Source organism: Pinus tabuliformis, chromosome X (genome assembly GCF_031772625.1).
Source record: "Pinus tabuliformis cultivar Carrire ecotype Pingquan chromosome X, CPIR1, whole genome shotgun sequence".
NCBI lineage: Eukaryota > Viridiplantae > Streptophyta > Pinopsida > Pinales > Pinaceae > Pinus > Pinus tabuliformis.
Window position 1 is genome coordinate 1313054122 of NC_142308.1, and position 15443 is coordinate 1313069564.

The 15443-nt window shown below is 36.9% G+C and overlaps 1 protein-coding gene across 1 annotated transcript in view; it reads right to left on the reverse strand.

Moving 5' to 3' along the window:
- Nucleotides 1-15443, reverse strand: part of LOC149144920 (uncharacterized) — a 188224-nt gene that overhangs the window by 105414 nt on the left and 67367 nt on the right. The window contains exon 3 of the mRNA XM_089452198.1: nucleotides 1313-1416. Within this exon, the coding sequence (XP_089308324.1) occupies nucleotides 1313-1416 (104 nt within the window). The remainder of the gene's footprint in view (nucleotides 1-1312; nucleotides 1417-15443) is intronic.

The following is a 15443-nucleotide window of genomic DNA, read 5'->3' on the forward strand; positions in this document are numbered from 1 at the left end:
TCCTGGCTAGCGCTTTTGCTAGAACTTTATAGGATACATTCAATGGGGTGATCGGATGCCTTTGGTCCACCATGTCTCTCTTAACACTTTTAGGAATTAGTTTTATAAGCCCAGCATCAACCAACTCCAAGGTAGATCTAGGGATTTCTCATAAAAAAATAGGGATTTCTCATTCTTGAGTTCATTCACAGCTGCCTTCAATTCATCCATCCCAAGCTCTTTCGAGAGACGGTTCCTCTTATGGCCTCAACTCCCCTAGGAACAACTTGATGGACAAGCTCCATGGTAGCATCCCGCAACTGGTCAAATCCTGCATAAATGAAAATCCTCTAAAATTGATCTTCAAATATCTGTTGAATTTCCATCTCATAAGGCCAGGATCCTCAGATTTGTGCTTTCTCTTTAGGTGCTGAAAATACAATTTGGTACGTGTATCTCCCGTGGCCATCCAGTGCATATGCCCCGTAATGCTGGACCCTGTGGCCTTGTATTTTGGAATAATACATAAATGGTAACACAATGCATGAAATATTTTATTTCATCTGCGGTCCAAGCTACAATTTTTATTCTGCAATTTGTATAATATCTTCAAGAGCTAGAACAGTACATGCTCTCAAAGTTGCATAAACATAAAACTGTTTTGGAGGAAACAATCAACCAGGTTGTGGGTCTAAATTGCAAATTCAAAATCAAAGGGAATAAAACCACTTTTTTTACAGACATAAGTAGATACAGGTAATCAAAGAGGGAGACAAGCTATTCAAATGTCCACCTATTTCCGGAATATGTTTTGCTGTAAATTCATGACTTATACTTCTATAACTGACTCAAGAAGCAAATGTAGCTGCAAAGAAAGCAACAAGTTGGATCCCTGAATTCTATCATTTTTTGTGCCTTCATTACTATAGGTTGTGCATTTTTCTATGGCGTCTTCATAATTTATTACATTTAAATATATAAAATCACTCAACTAAGGCATGAGCTCAACACAAACGTGCATGTTACAAAAAAGAAACCCAATTGTTGAGCCAATAAATATAAAATATTAGTCGGAAGGGTTTGCCACAAGATGTCATCCTAATATTTTGGAAAAAAAGAAAAACAACTGCAACTTTTCAAGAAAAACTCAATTGTCTTCAAAGTAGAAAAATTCATCTCATCTAGAAGCAGCAATAAATCAAATCTGTGAATTGACATTCTAGGGTCTGACTTGTTTCACATGATTCAATCCGTATTCTCCATTTGTTATTTAATTTTATATACATATATATATATATATATATATATATAAAGGATGATAGAATATACATACTTCTGGGATTCAATAATGGGTAACCGTGCCACAATCAGTTCACAAAAGAGTTCAATAAATTCACGTGCTGTCATCATATTCTGTTCTCTTATTATCTGTTCAACCTGTAAACAACAAAGAACTGAAAATGAATATACATAACAACCCTTGCAAGTAATTTCATACCAAAAAAATCAAATCTAAGAAATGTTATACATGCAACTAAAATAACTGTTTCTTTACAGGTGATACAATAGAATCACTAAAAAAGTTCATCATATGCATTCCCTGTGGTTAGGAGAAATTTCTGCAGCATGTGGTGAAACAACAGTTCTTCAAAACCCCGTGTGGAAACATTGCTACCCAAAAGGAAAAAATTTCTTTGCATAAATAGTAAAATCACTTATGAATGGGGTGATTCTTATTTCTAAGACGCATAGAACCTGTGTTGTAATTTCTCCTTCTTAAATGCTCCAAAAACAAAATGAAGACAATCTTAGCATATATTTAAAAAGTGAAGATATAGAAAAGCTATGTTGCAGGAAACACCAAAAATGGTGGCGTACCAGTACCAGGGACGGCCTGAAACGCCGAAAAAAACCTTGAAACGGTGCCAAAATGCCGCCAACCATATCGTACAGTGTTTCGCAATTTCGAAACTCCGTATGGTATGGCCGGCAGCGTTTCGGCCCCATTTCGGCCGCTACAGGCCGAGTTTCGGTGGCTGAAAAGGAAAATTAATTTTTTTTGGCCTTTTTCGGCCATCTCAAGTGAAAATTTATAATACATAACACTTATTTTATCAGGTCCTTAAAATAAACAATATACTTGATCAGGTGAGGTATACCCAAGAGTTGTGACCACATCATGATGACTACCAACTTGAAGGACTAAATCAAGAGTGGAGAAAGGGTGTTCAAAAGGAAGTTAAAGTATGTTTTGAGATCCAATTACTTTTTGCAGAATTAAGAACTATGACCCGAAGGATAGTGTGCAGATTCTTACACTCAAGTTCTCTAAAAAGAAATTTGGTTCTGGAATCTATAATAGAGTTCACTGGTTCAGTGATAAATCAGAGGCCATTCTTAGAAGGTACTAAGTTTACCATTTTGTATAAAGATTGAGGCTCCATATCAAATTGTGCAACAACAGGACTTCATGCAAAGGAGTAAGCAGTTACCAAAGCCTTACAAGCCAAGGTGATTAACTCTTGTGATCGTAATGAAAAGAGAGCCTTCTCGAAAAATAAAAAATTTCCTAAAACTAAAATTCCTTTTCGATAGATAAGACAAAACACTCAACAATAATGGCCAAGGATTCTTTAATGGCAGCCATGCTCATAGGAGGCAAGATCACCCTCAACTTAAATGGATCTATTATCACCTGGAAATTCCTGTCCTACAAAAGGTAAGTGGAGTCTGGATAATTTTATGAAACAAGCCAATGTCACCTCACTTTGAAGTTAGTGCATGCTAACTTCAGGACGGCATCCCTATGTGATCTAAGGTGTCTACTGCAAATCAAGAATTGTAAGTAATACCTAAAATCAACAAAATAAATCTGATGTCCTGTAGAAATCAAACAAAATCAGCAAACAGAAATAGAGGACAGCAATCTAAAGTGCACATAAAACGATGCAAACTAGACTAGAGATCAAAAGGAAAGAGATACTTCACTGTTCTGTGCTAAAATATAAAACACATAGAATCACTAAACTGCTTGAAAACATGAAAGTCAATGCAATACATGCTCACTAAAGGTGGGCTTGCAAACCAATGCAACTAAGATAAGGAAAACTGTTGATTATTGTGTGAAAACAGTGATGAATAACTTCAGGAGGGCATCCCTATGTGATTTAAGCCTTAAGGTGTCTACTGCAAATCAACAATTGTAAATAATACCTAATATAAACAAAATAAATCTGCTGTCCTGTAGAATAGAGGACATCAAGTGCAAGTGCACATAAAACAATGAAAACTAGACTATAGATCACGAGGAAGATACTTTGCTGTTCTGTGCTAAAATAATAAACACAAAGAATCACTTTAAACTTCTTCTAAAAGGTGGGCATGCAAACCAATCCTAAGATGAGGAAAACTGTTGACTGGTGTGTGAAAACAGTGATGAAAAGCATGCTGTTTATCATTATTCTTTGTGCAGGAGATATTAAAAGTTGCTTTTGTATTCAATATATTTTATTATACACACAAAGTGAGGAGGGCTCCAGCAGGATAAGCTTCTTGTTTTTTGAAAGAAAGCAAAACGAAATGTAATAGAAATGCCTAATATATATGCCCTAGATGCTTAAGAATGCATGGAAATAGATCAAAATCGATTAAGTTTGTTTTGAATCATTGAAATAACCAAGTAAATTGACCAGTGCCTTATATGGAGTCAAATAATAAATGAAAGAAAGAAAGTAGGGTAAATGAAATCTATTTGATTCCTACTACTCAATTTCCTATTAAACATGCAATAAAAGCAAGAGTCTACAAATTATAGAACTTCTTACACAATTACAGACAAGTAATGGTTGCCAAGAAATTTGTTGGCAGCGTTTTATTACCAAGGGTTGTAGGATGAACAAATTTCTTGACAAATAAGAACACAGCAATCACTCTCTAAGATCTTGGGGAAGCCAAGATTCTTCAATTTCTCTACATCATATGGGATCAGAAACAATAATGATAACCATTGCGGAGTCATTCAACCAACACCTGCACTCTATTGCCAGTTCTCAATCACAACTCTCTAGGAGAAAATATGAAGCAAGGAGGGAAAGTAAAAAGTATTGATAAACTTTCTCACATGACTGTACAATGGTTTATTGGAGATGAGAGGACTAATAATAGAAGTGGACTAAAGAACATTCCAATAAAAGCTTCCATCTCCCAAAATAACACAAGTACCTATAATAGAACTCCAAATTCCTAAAATAGCTCTATAAATGGTGGAGGCAGGGAGTGGAAGGGAAAAAGTGGAGTACTTTTTGATCCAATGCAGCAAGTATGGCAGGGTGCCATGACAGATGAATGTCCTTCCAGCATTGTGGAGATAGTATCAAAACCTACAATGGAATCAAAGATTGACTCCGTGCACGCTGCTGACCGGAGTATTGAAGAATTCTAGCCTCTAGGACATGTTTGTTGTGAAAGGACTCTCTCAGAATGAGGGAGTTGACGTTGATAACTCCACTCATCAGAGGATTCTCTCAAAAAGAGGGAGTTCATCTTGTTTATGTTGAAGAATCTAGGGCAGTTAGCATTAGTAAGATTCTTCTAGACTTGATAACAATTTGTGAAGTGCTTTTTACAATTTATCTTAGCTTGATCTTCTTCTTATTATTAGTGTGTGTGTTTACTTCATCAAACTGCTATCAAAAACAAAGAGCCAAGAACTCAAGAAGTTGGCATTCTACCAAGGCCAAAACCTCTCCCTCTTGGAGAGGAAAACCCGCACATAATTCTTCTTATAGAGATTCCAATTGCCAAACACCAAGACCTTGACACTTGATCTTCGATGCCACTCCAAGATCAATACACCATTCTTCTTCCTTGTCACTGCTGAGATCATCATTATTGCTGCACTATCGAGATCTTCATCGCTGCAACATCATTGCTGCACTTTCACCAAGGTCTTCACCATACCACTGAGATCTCCATGAGGTCTACTCCTAGACTCACTGAGATCATGACTGTCTTACCATAGCTTTGCCTTCACCGAAATCATAGCTGCACTCTTACTAAGGTTATCATCATGTCAACGAGATCTCTACCTTGTCTTCGTCATGACTTTGATAACATGTCTTCACCAATGCACCGAGATTTGCATCATGACCTTATCTTCACTAGGATTATAACCGAGATCTTCATCTTCATTAGGATCATGATTATAGTGATGACTGTGTCTATGATATATATACTTCACCGAGATCCTTATGAATGCCGAAACTATTACTGTGACCCTGTGACTAGGCCAAGACAGTAGAGAGATATGCGAGGACTTCACTGTAACTATCACTGAGACTGCACCTTACTGTCCTGCACCCATCCGAGATTTCAGAGCCTTATCCGAGATTTTTCCTTGCTCTTTTGCGCAGACCCTAATGGGGTATATATAGTGGTTATGCTTCCATAAATAAGTTGACATAAGTGTGAACCGTTGTGTCTTTGATTGAGCCAGCATGACTATCCTTTTAATTCATTTGTAGGCCGACATGACTGAGATTTACATCGTTTTGTTGGCAATTTTCTTCTTTGAAGGATGGTGCTTGTCTTGGAGGGCTACTTGACACTAGGTTGACCCATGTACATTACATAAATGCTCAAGAGGAGCTCTTTAACATAATTTTGACTCTTTGACTTTCCTAGACCTATAGAATGAGCAAGAAACTCATTCATATAATTTATAAAAATAATATTTCTTTTTCTTGACAAGTACAAAGATCAAAATTATATTGACAAATATTGAACCTAGTTACACTTTTCTTCAACACTCCCTCTTAACTAGGGAGGTATTTACAATGGTACTTGGTTATTCTCAATCTGAAGAATTTCTCATAAGAAGAATCAGATTGGTAATCCCATCTGTATAACATCATATCAACCAGCATTGTCACAGTGCAAGGCCTTGACTAACCACTCCATCTCTCTACGAGACCATGAGATACAACGCTGGTGGGACCAATGATTTATAGACACCTTAATCATTGTCTCTCAAGGTACATACCCACCCGAGTGTTCACTGAGTATGACCTTCTAGGACTATTCTTATCTTGGGTTCCCAACCCTCAAAGAATATCGGTCCTCTTGCCTACTCTTACCTTCAATGCCCTACACATCTTCAAAGAGTATCAGATGCCAGATGATTACCCAACCCTCCATTCTCTCTTCCCAGGTGAAGACAAGAATGTTGTGTCTATCATGTGTCTACATTTCCATTTATGGCCTTCACCTAGACTTACGGTTGTTAGTCCCAGTCTAGTGAATGACACTTGAAATAAAAAAAACACAACTGTCGCTCCTTTGTAATCAAGAGTGATCTAATTCAAGCTCCCTCTTGATTAGTTACCTGTCAAAGCTCCTTCTTAATAAGGGACTCCTCTTTTCATCAGCAGCTTCTTCTTCATCGGTCCTTCAACTGCTTGATCAACTTCTTTCCTTGATGTCATAGAGTTCAATTGAGCTTCTTCCTTGTAGGGCATCAACCATCGATCACTTTCCTTCTTGGTTCATCATGTCATTCCTTTCTTCATGGAAAGTGGCCTTCTTGATACATATCTAGAACCTTCGTCATGTAGCTACTTCTTTCCCATCATGCTTCTTTCAGGAATTTCCATCCACCACATGAATGCCAATTGTACTTGTACTTACAATTCTTGTTCCAATAGCCCTGCATGCACTCATCCAGATATTATTCAAGAAATCAAAACATAACATTAAATTAAATCGTACCTTACTAGATGGCTCTTCATCATGACATCTTCCTGTAGGTATCAACATCCTGCATTCATGTTGACACATCTCCCAAAGATGTCCATTGTCAAGGGTCTTCATCTTTTCCATCAGAGTCTTCATATCTTTCCGGGAGATTTCTTAGTTAAGTCTTCTTGGTCTTTGGATATTGCTTGCATTCATTAAGGTTGGATATCTCATGATCTCTTCCTTCCTCACACGTTTCCTTCCTAGGTGCTTTCAATAAGAGTTTCTTAATTGTAGTCAACCACCTCATACTTCATATGAGGACATATTATGTTGATTTCATCTAGTGTGTCTTATGTCTTTTTGCATACTTTCAGAGGAGGAGATCCTTTTTCTCTTGATCATGTTTCTCAAGATAGAAGTAATGATCCATGTTACCTGCAACCATTAAACACAAGCATACATACCTTATTTTACCTTCAGGTCATCAAGGCTTCTTCCAGGAGCTTCCTTGATTGAAGAGATCTTCAATCCCCTGATTTAATTCATGGCATCACATCATTATCTCATGGATTCCATACGTTGGAATTCTTGTTGAAACACTTGCTTCCTCTCTAGATTAGAGAACCCTTCGATGAGGATTCCATTAGAGAATTTTTGAGGATCTTGTATATCCCCAACTCGCAGATGTTTCCTTTTTTACTTGATGTATGATGAGCCTTGTCCCAGATGACTCATTCCTTTTCTTCAATGTCCACTGAGGTTCCCAAAAGCTATATTCTTCATGTTTGTCTGGGTTTTGTCCTTCATGATTCCCATGGTGATGTCATGAGCTCTTGTTTCTAATGCTTCCATGATGCCATGATTCATCTGATTATCTTGGTCATATCTATAACACAAGATTTAGGAGCTTATGATAGGACCCTTTTGTGAGGGATAACATCTTTACTCATAGGAGAGATTCATTACTCCCTCTTTCCTTGGCCCTTTTCTTCAGCTTCATCCATCTTTTAGTGATATGAGCTTCCAAAATCTTTCTATAGCATTGAATCTTAGCTATACTTATTCTGTCTTGTTTAAGGACCAACCTTGCCTTTCCTTTCTACACATGGTTGAGCTCTTTTAACCTTCAATATTTTTGTCATCAACTTGTCTTTCTCTATCTAGCATAGAGACCACAAGTTGTTGAATGAGGTAACCTTCTTGTTCATGGACATTTGGTACCTTGCCTATCAGTTAGAACAATGATGATTATCTTCCTTTCTAGATCTTGTAGATGAGATCTTATGAAGATATCCTACATCCCTTGATACCCTTTACTTTCATGTAGAGCAGATTTCACGTGACCTTCTTCATTGCATCTTTAGAGAATGAGTTTATCATCTACGTCACTTTGATGTCTCCAATATTGCTATGTGAGGGGATCTTTCATAAGCATCCCTTTCCATAAATTCAAAGGAGACCTCTTGATATGTTTAATGACTTCTGCTTCAACTCAGAAGCTTACTAGACTGAGTAGCCAGGTTCTGCTCAGTTTGGCTGGGTGGATTCGGTCTTTTGGTAACCAAAAGCAGGGAGCTGGAGGCATCATCAACCGCAAGTGCATAGGTAAGTATCCTCAGCAGTTCTGTTGGTTAAGTTTGTAAGATTTCAAGAAATTAATTACAAGTTCATGATAAAAACATTTACATCTATTTTACGGTCCTTACAATTTGGTACCAGAGCCTGTGTCAAACCCTTCGAGACCTTAGGGTAAAGAAAGAAAATAAAACAGTGACTCTGTGACATAACATGTGCTTGTTGAAGTATGGCACAAAAAAAAAAAAAAAAATTGCCAGACACCTAGGCTTGTCCCTGTAATGGCACCATCATTAGCGTTAAAAATTTTAATTCAGTGTGATGATTTAGCTGTGAAATTTAAATTTTATATCATTAATTACGGGGAGATTTTGCGTCGACGAGTTTGATTATATTAACATTATCAACAACATAGTAAATATTTGTGTTCCCTGTTTCCAAGACATGCATGTTGCAGCTATAGCTTCTTCTGTGAAGCCCATTTTTTTAATATAACACCGTCAGCCGCCATGAAGATGATGAAGAGGAAAAAATATAAATTTGATAAGCATAGCACTTGACCGAGGGCTCTGGTTAATTAATTCCATACTCACTGCAGCTACGCGTCATGAGGGAGAAGGAGAAATTTTCGCAGACTCCAAGCAGAAGTTGCAAAATTGTGGTACGAGAGGAGTAATTGTCTGAATGGTAAAACTGGTCCTTGCGGGTTTTATTCGATTTCCTTTAAAATGCGGGGAGATTTTATGGACGGCTAGCCAACCCCACAGAGACTACTGCCAACGATGTCGACCGCACCAATTTGAAACCCCGACTGGTTGGGAAACAATTAACTGTGCCACTGTTGAGCCATAATTAACCGTCACCGTTGCCAATAGTTGCCCATTAATTCTGGATGGATGGCCGGTTCACTCTCACTCGACAACCTTAGGTTTAAGGAAAGAATAATCCGGCACAACCCTTCTCTCTCTCCGCTTCAATTTAGTTGGCTCCATCCATCTCAACATAGGATCTAGCGTAACTTCTCCCAACCTTCAAGCCAAGCTTATTCTTAGTCGGTTTCTTTTATAAAGCCTCGGGTTCAGCCAGCGAAACTATGTTCCGTGATACATGTCCAATTCGGGGTTGGCCTAGTGTGCTCACGACAGAAATAAAAGAGTCTTTAAAATTAATTTGTCCATATTCTAAATCATGACTTATGATTATGAATGGAAAAGTATGTATTATAATATATATTTAGAATATGGAAAAGTATGTATTAGAATATATATTTAGAATATGTATTAGAATATATACTTAAATAATAATATTATATGTTATTGAGAATAACATACGTATTAGAATATCATATGTATTAGAATATGGAAAAGTATGTATTAGAATATATATTTGGAATATGTATTAGAATATATATTTAAATAATAATATTATATGTTTATTGAGAATAACAAACATGCTATTTTAAATAGTTTAGAATAGCTTTATGTTTAATTTTCCGGAGCAATTTTATAAAGGTTGTGAGCTTTATGTTATAGAAATATTTAACTTTTCAGCCTACCATGATTTTAGGTAAACATTTTGAATTTCTTTAATGAAATTGTAATGAATATGTTCTAATTGATATCCCGATAGTATACATCTAAGTAACATATTCAACATTATAACTATGTGTGTCCTTCTTTAAAGGTAATAGTTAGTTTGAGGTGTGATGGGTATGTTGATGATGTTCATTGTAACGAGGCATTTAATATTTTAATTTTGTGAATGTTATTTAGTAATTAATTTTGGATGATCTACCTTAGGAATTAATAACCATACACTTCTGCATTATTTCATATTAGGATAGAATACCCTGCATTAGGACAAGGAGGTCGCAAGACCACCCTCCTTGACCTCGGTACCAGTAAGATCTGCCTAGCAGATAAAAATAGCAAAAAACTATACCCGTTTATAAATGTGAAATTGCAAAAACTATATGTTAAATCTGAATGTATACCTCAAATTTTTACAAAAAAATTTTATGTACACAGGAAACATTACAATGGTAAGGACATATGAGCGACAACGACGTGATCAGGCAGCATCATCGTCATTAATGCCACCACCGTCGTCATCATCATCCCCATCACCACCACCATCATCATCGTCTCCATCGAGACCATCATCAACACCAATCGCTCCAGCACCGGAGTTGACCATGATAATGAACTCATTGGAAGCCTTATTGGAAACATTAAAAGGGTCAACTATGGCTAAGACCAAAGAAGAACTTCAACCCTTAGCAACCAATTCAACGGAACCAAAGAATTTTGAGCATAAAAGATCAAAAGAAGATATTTCTAGGGAGCTTCAGAAAATTAAACTCCCAGAATTTTCAAGAGGTCGAGCAGGTGAACGTGCTGAGGCATGGTTAGAAGGAACGAACAAATGTTTTAGATTAAGAGAATATTCTTCTTCTGAAAAACATAGATTGTTGTATTTCAATTAAAGGAAAGTGCCTTGATTTCATGGGGAAATCTGGAAAAACAACTGCACCTTACATCGGATAATGTCCCTTGGGAATTGTTCGAGGAAAGATTCCGCGCAAAGTATTTACCTCCATATTTTCAACAACAGCAAGCCAGAGCCTTCCATACATTAGTTCAAGGTAATAAAACAGTGGAAGAATATGAGATAAGGTTTATGGAGCTTGTAAAATACATTCACTACTTAGATTCTGATGAACGTCAGGCTGAACGCTTCATATTTGGGTTAAATCCTCGCATCAAGGCCTTGGTGAGCATGTGGAAACCATCATCAGTAGCTGAGGCGGTAGAATGTGGCCGTTATGCAGAAGAACATCTAGGAATCAAAAAAGATGTAGGGCCCGCAGAACCTTTGCAATCAGGATTCCCAGGAAAGACTCCCCGAAATTCCTTCAGGGGAGGTAGCTCAAGACCACCTTATGGTAATAGATTTATCCCAAGAAATGTAGGAACAAGAGCTCCCATGGCAATTAACACTATAGCCGTTGAATCATAAAACACCAGCCCATGGAAATCTCGTGGAACTACTAATAGAGGAGGAAATTCGAGAGGAAACAACATGAGAGGACGAAGCTTTTTATCTAGAGATTCACGCCCTGATTCAAGAGGACCAATATAGGTTAATTGTTGGGGATGTGGAGGACCGCATTTTCAACGCGATTGTCCAGAAACTTCATCAAATATATTGCATAGGACTGGAAAGGAACCAATATCAAACAACCAAGGCAATCATAGAATTCATGCAGTAGTCGACAACGACCAAGCAGCACATCAATCCATTGTAGTAGAATCTTTAGGTATTATTAATAGTATAAAACTCAAAATCTTATTTGATACTAGTGCCACAGATAGTTTCATTTCGTCATATGCATTAAACAAATGTGGGCTGGCAGCTCGCAGACAAAATGATTTCAAACGAGTAGAAATGGCCTCAGGAGAACTCCAATCTGTAGACTTAAATGTGGATCAATGCAAAATTAACCTAGGGGTCTGCACGACTAAACTGAAAGTTTATGTCACAGCCTTAGGAACTTATGATCTTGTCATAGGTATGAATTGGCTAGAAGCTCATCAAGCTTGGGTAGACTGTTATGGGAAAAGAATTCTAGGTATAAATGATGAAGGAGAAGCGATCCAAATTCAAGGAATCAAGAGAAAAGTGTTTTTACGCTACATATCAGCAATGAAAATGAAGCGTTGCTTAAGAAAAGGTTGTCAGGCCTATATAATTCATGAAGTAAAGAAAAAGTACCATCCTTAGAACAATATCCGGTGTTAGCCGAATTTCCAGATGTATTTCCAAAGGAACTACCAGGATTACCCCCTGTAAGAGAGCTAGATCTCACTATTGAATTGAAACCTGGTATTCAACCAATCTCTAAAACACCTTATAGAATGATAGCCCCAGAACTTCAAGAATTGCAAATTCAATTGAAGGAACTATTGGATATAAGACATATTCAACCCAGTATATCATCTTGGGGTGCTCCTGTAATTTTTGTTAAGAAGAAAGATGGATCCTTAAGATTATGCATAGATTATCGAGACTTGAATTGAGCTACGGTAAAGAATCGATATCCTATGCCTCAAATCGATGATCTTTTCGATCAAATGAAAGGAGTTGTTGTCTTTTCAATAATTGATCTTCAATCAGGCTATCATCAGCTAAGGATTTCTAAAAGCGATATTTCTAAGACTGCATTCTGGACACGTTTTGGACATTGTGAATTTACTGTGGTACCATTTGGATTAACAAATGCACCAACATTATTCATGAATCTTATGAACAGTGTTTTCCGCGAATATCTTGATCAATTTGTACAAGTCTTTTTAGATGATATTCTCATCTATTCCAAGAATAAGAAAGAGCATGAAGATCATTTACAGATAATATTGTCCTGCCTTAGAAAACATCAGTTGTATGGAAAATTATCCAAGTGTTCATTCTTTCAAGAAAAGATTCATTACTTAGGTCATATCATATGGGGTGAAGGAATTTCAGTAGACCCTGAGAAGGGAAAAGCAATCATGGAACGGCCAATACCGAAAAATGCACATGAAATACGAAGCTTTATGGGTTTAGCTGGTTACTACCGAAGATTTGTGGAGGGATTATCCAAAATTGCAAAGCCGATTACAACCCTTCAGCGTAAAGGTGTTAAGTATGAATGGACTGAGGAATGTAATAAAGCATTCTCTGAACTCAAAAGACTACTGACCAGTGCACCAATCTTAAGAGTCCCTGATATGGACAAAGACTTTACGGTATGTACTGATGCATCCAAACAAGGGCTGGGTGCAGTATTGATGCAGGATAAAGGAGTAATAGTGTATGTCTCAAAAAAGTTAAAGTCTCATGAAGAACTCTATGCTACTCATGATTTAGAGTCAGCCACTGTAGTACTAGCTTTAAAGATCTGGAGACATTATCTAGTGGGGCGAAGTTTTACACTTAAAAGCGACCATCAAAGTCTACAATATTTGTTCACCCGAGACTTAAATGCTAGACAAAGACGATGGAGTGAATTCCTAAGTGAATATGACTTTGGAATATCATTATTAAGGGAAAAGAAAATGTAGTAGCAGATGCTTTAAGCAGAAGGCCATGGATATTCTCTCTCATACCTATCAAAGTAGACTTGAGGCAACGAGTACTAGAATATCTCATAAAAGATAGCTGGTATTTAAGGGTGAGATCTAGTCTTGAGGGTAAAAAGCCAAAAGAAGCTAAGTTTGAAGGATATGAACTAGAAGATGATAGAATCTTACGATTCCATGGAAGGATGTATATTCCTGATAATAGGAATCTTCGAGACACTATCCTTAAGGAATTCCACAAAGCAGTATATTGTGCACATCTTGGAGTAAAGAAAATGTATACGGATACCAAGAAACTCTTCTTCTGGTCGGGCATGAAACGTGATATCGTTCAATTCGTTGCAAGATGTTTGGAATGTCAACAAGTAAAAGTAGATCATTGTTATCCAACGGGTCTTTTACAACCTCACGACATTCCTATGACCAAATGGGAGATTATTTTTATGGATTTTATCACCGGGCTACCTCTTACTTCTCAAAGACACAATGCCATTCTGGTAGTAGTGGATAAATTAACAAAAAGCCACCATTTCATTCCCATAAGAGATACTTATGAAGTTGCTGACATAGCTCGAGTATTCATAAATGAAATTATCAGATTTCATGGAGTACCTAAGAAAATTATATCAGATAGAGATTCACGATTCACTTCAAGATTCTAGACTTGCATGCAGTCAGCCTTAGAAACTCAACTAAATTTGAGCATTGCTTAGCATCCTGAAACTGATGGGCAAACAGAAAGGGTAAATCAAGTACTTGAAGATATGTTGGGAATGTATGTTATGGATCAGCAATCTCACTGGGAAAAATACTTATCCTTAGTCGAATTTGCGTACAATAACATTTACCACAGTTCAATTGGAATGCATCCATTTGAAGCATTATATGGAAAACCTTGCAGGACACCGTTAAGTTGGGACAGGTTAGAAGATCAAGTGATAATAGGACCAGAATTAATCCAAGAAATGGAAGAACAGGTAAGACAAATTAGACAACGGTTAAAGAAAGCACATAATAGACAAAAGAGTTATGCTAATACTCACAGAACTGATAGGATGTATGAAGTAGGGGATCAGGTTTTCATCCGCATCAAACCAAATAAAAATACTATTTGATTCGGAAAAGGGACAAAGTTGTCACCCCGATTTATTGGACCATTTAAAGTCATGGAAAAATTTGGACTTGTCGCCTATCGTCTTGCACTGCCACCTCACTTGCATAAAATTCATAATGTATTTCATGTATCTGTATTAAGACATTATATAACTGATCAATCTCATAACCTTCAATGGAAGGAACTGCAAGTATCGGACGAAGGAATCATATTGGTCGAACCATTACGTATACTGGAACGTAGGGTTCGACAGCTCAGGAATCGTCTGGTAGACCAAATTAAGGTCCAGTGGAACAAGTATAGTCATGGATCAGCGACTTGGGAAGATACAAAGAACATATGTCAAAAATACCCTAATCTGTGTCAATTTTGAATAACTTTAAACTATGTTTTGTATACATTTACTTTACTGCAAATTAGAGACTCAGAACCATTTTGAATGATCATATATAAACGTGAATTTTTATGACATAATATCTATTTAAGTTTCGTGGGTACATGGATATGTTATTTATGCGTATCAATATGATTGATGAGATAGAAATCAAAGAATAATTACATTTTAATATGAAAGTCAATGACATGAATAGAATATGGCAAAATATGTTATACTATAGTTGACATGTGTGATTTATACATAAGTTATTTATCTTTGAATATGTTAATGCACATTTTATAAATGCATGAACAAGTGTTTATGATTGCAGATAATATCTGTTACTAAAATGACCATGCGATGACAGAAACCTCAGAACAATTAAGGCTCAAAGAGATTCTATGATAGGGTATTAACCCTAATTCTATTGGGAGGGGTGGAGGTGTTGCCTACTGTTTATCCTCTGAACCCTGGAGTCATGGGAGGCTGTACGAATCACGCTCCCCTAGACGTGTGATGATGACTGCCGGATGCCTACTGGGAA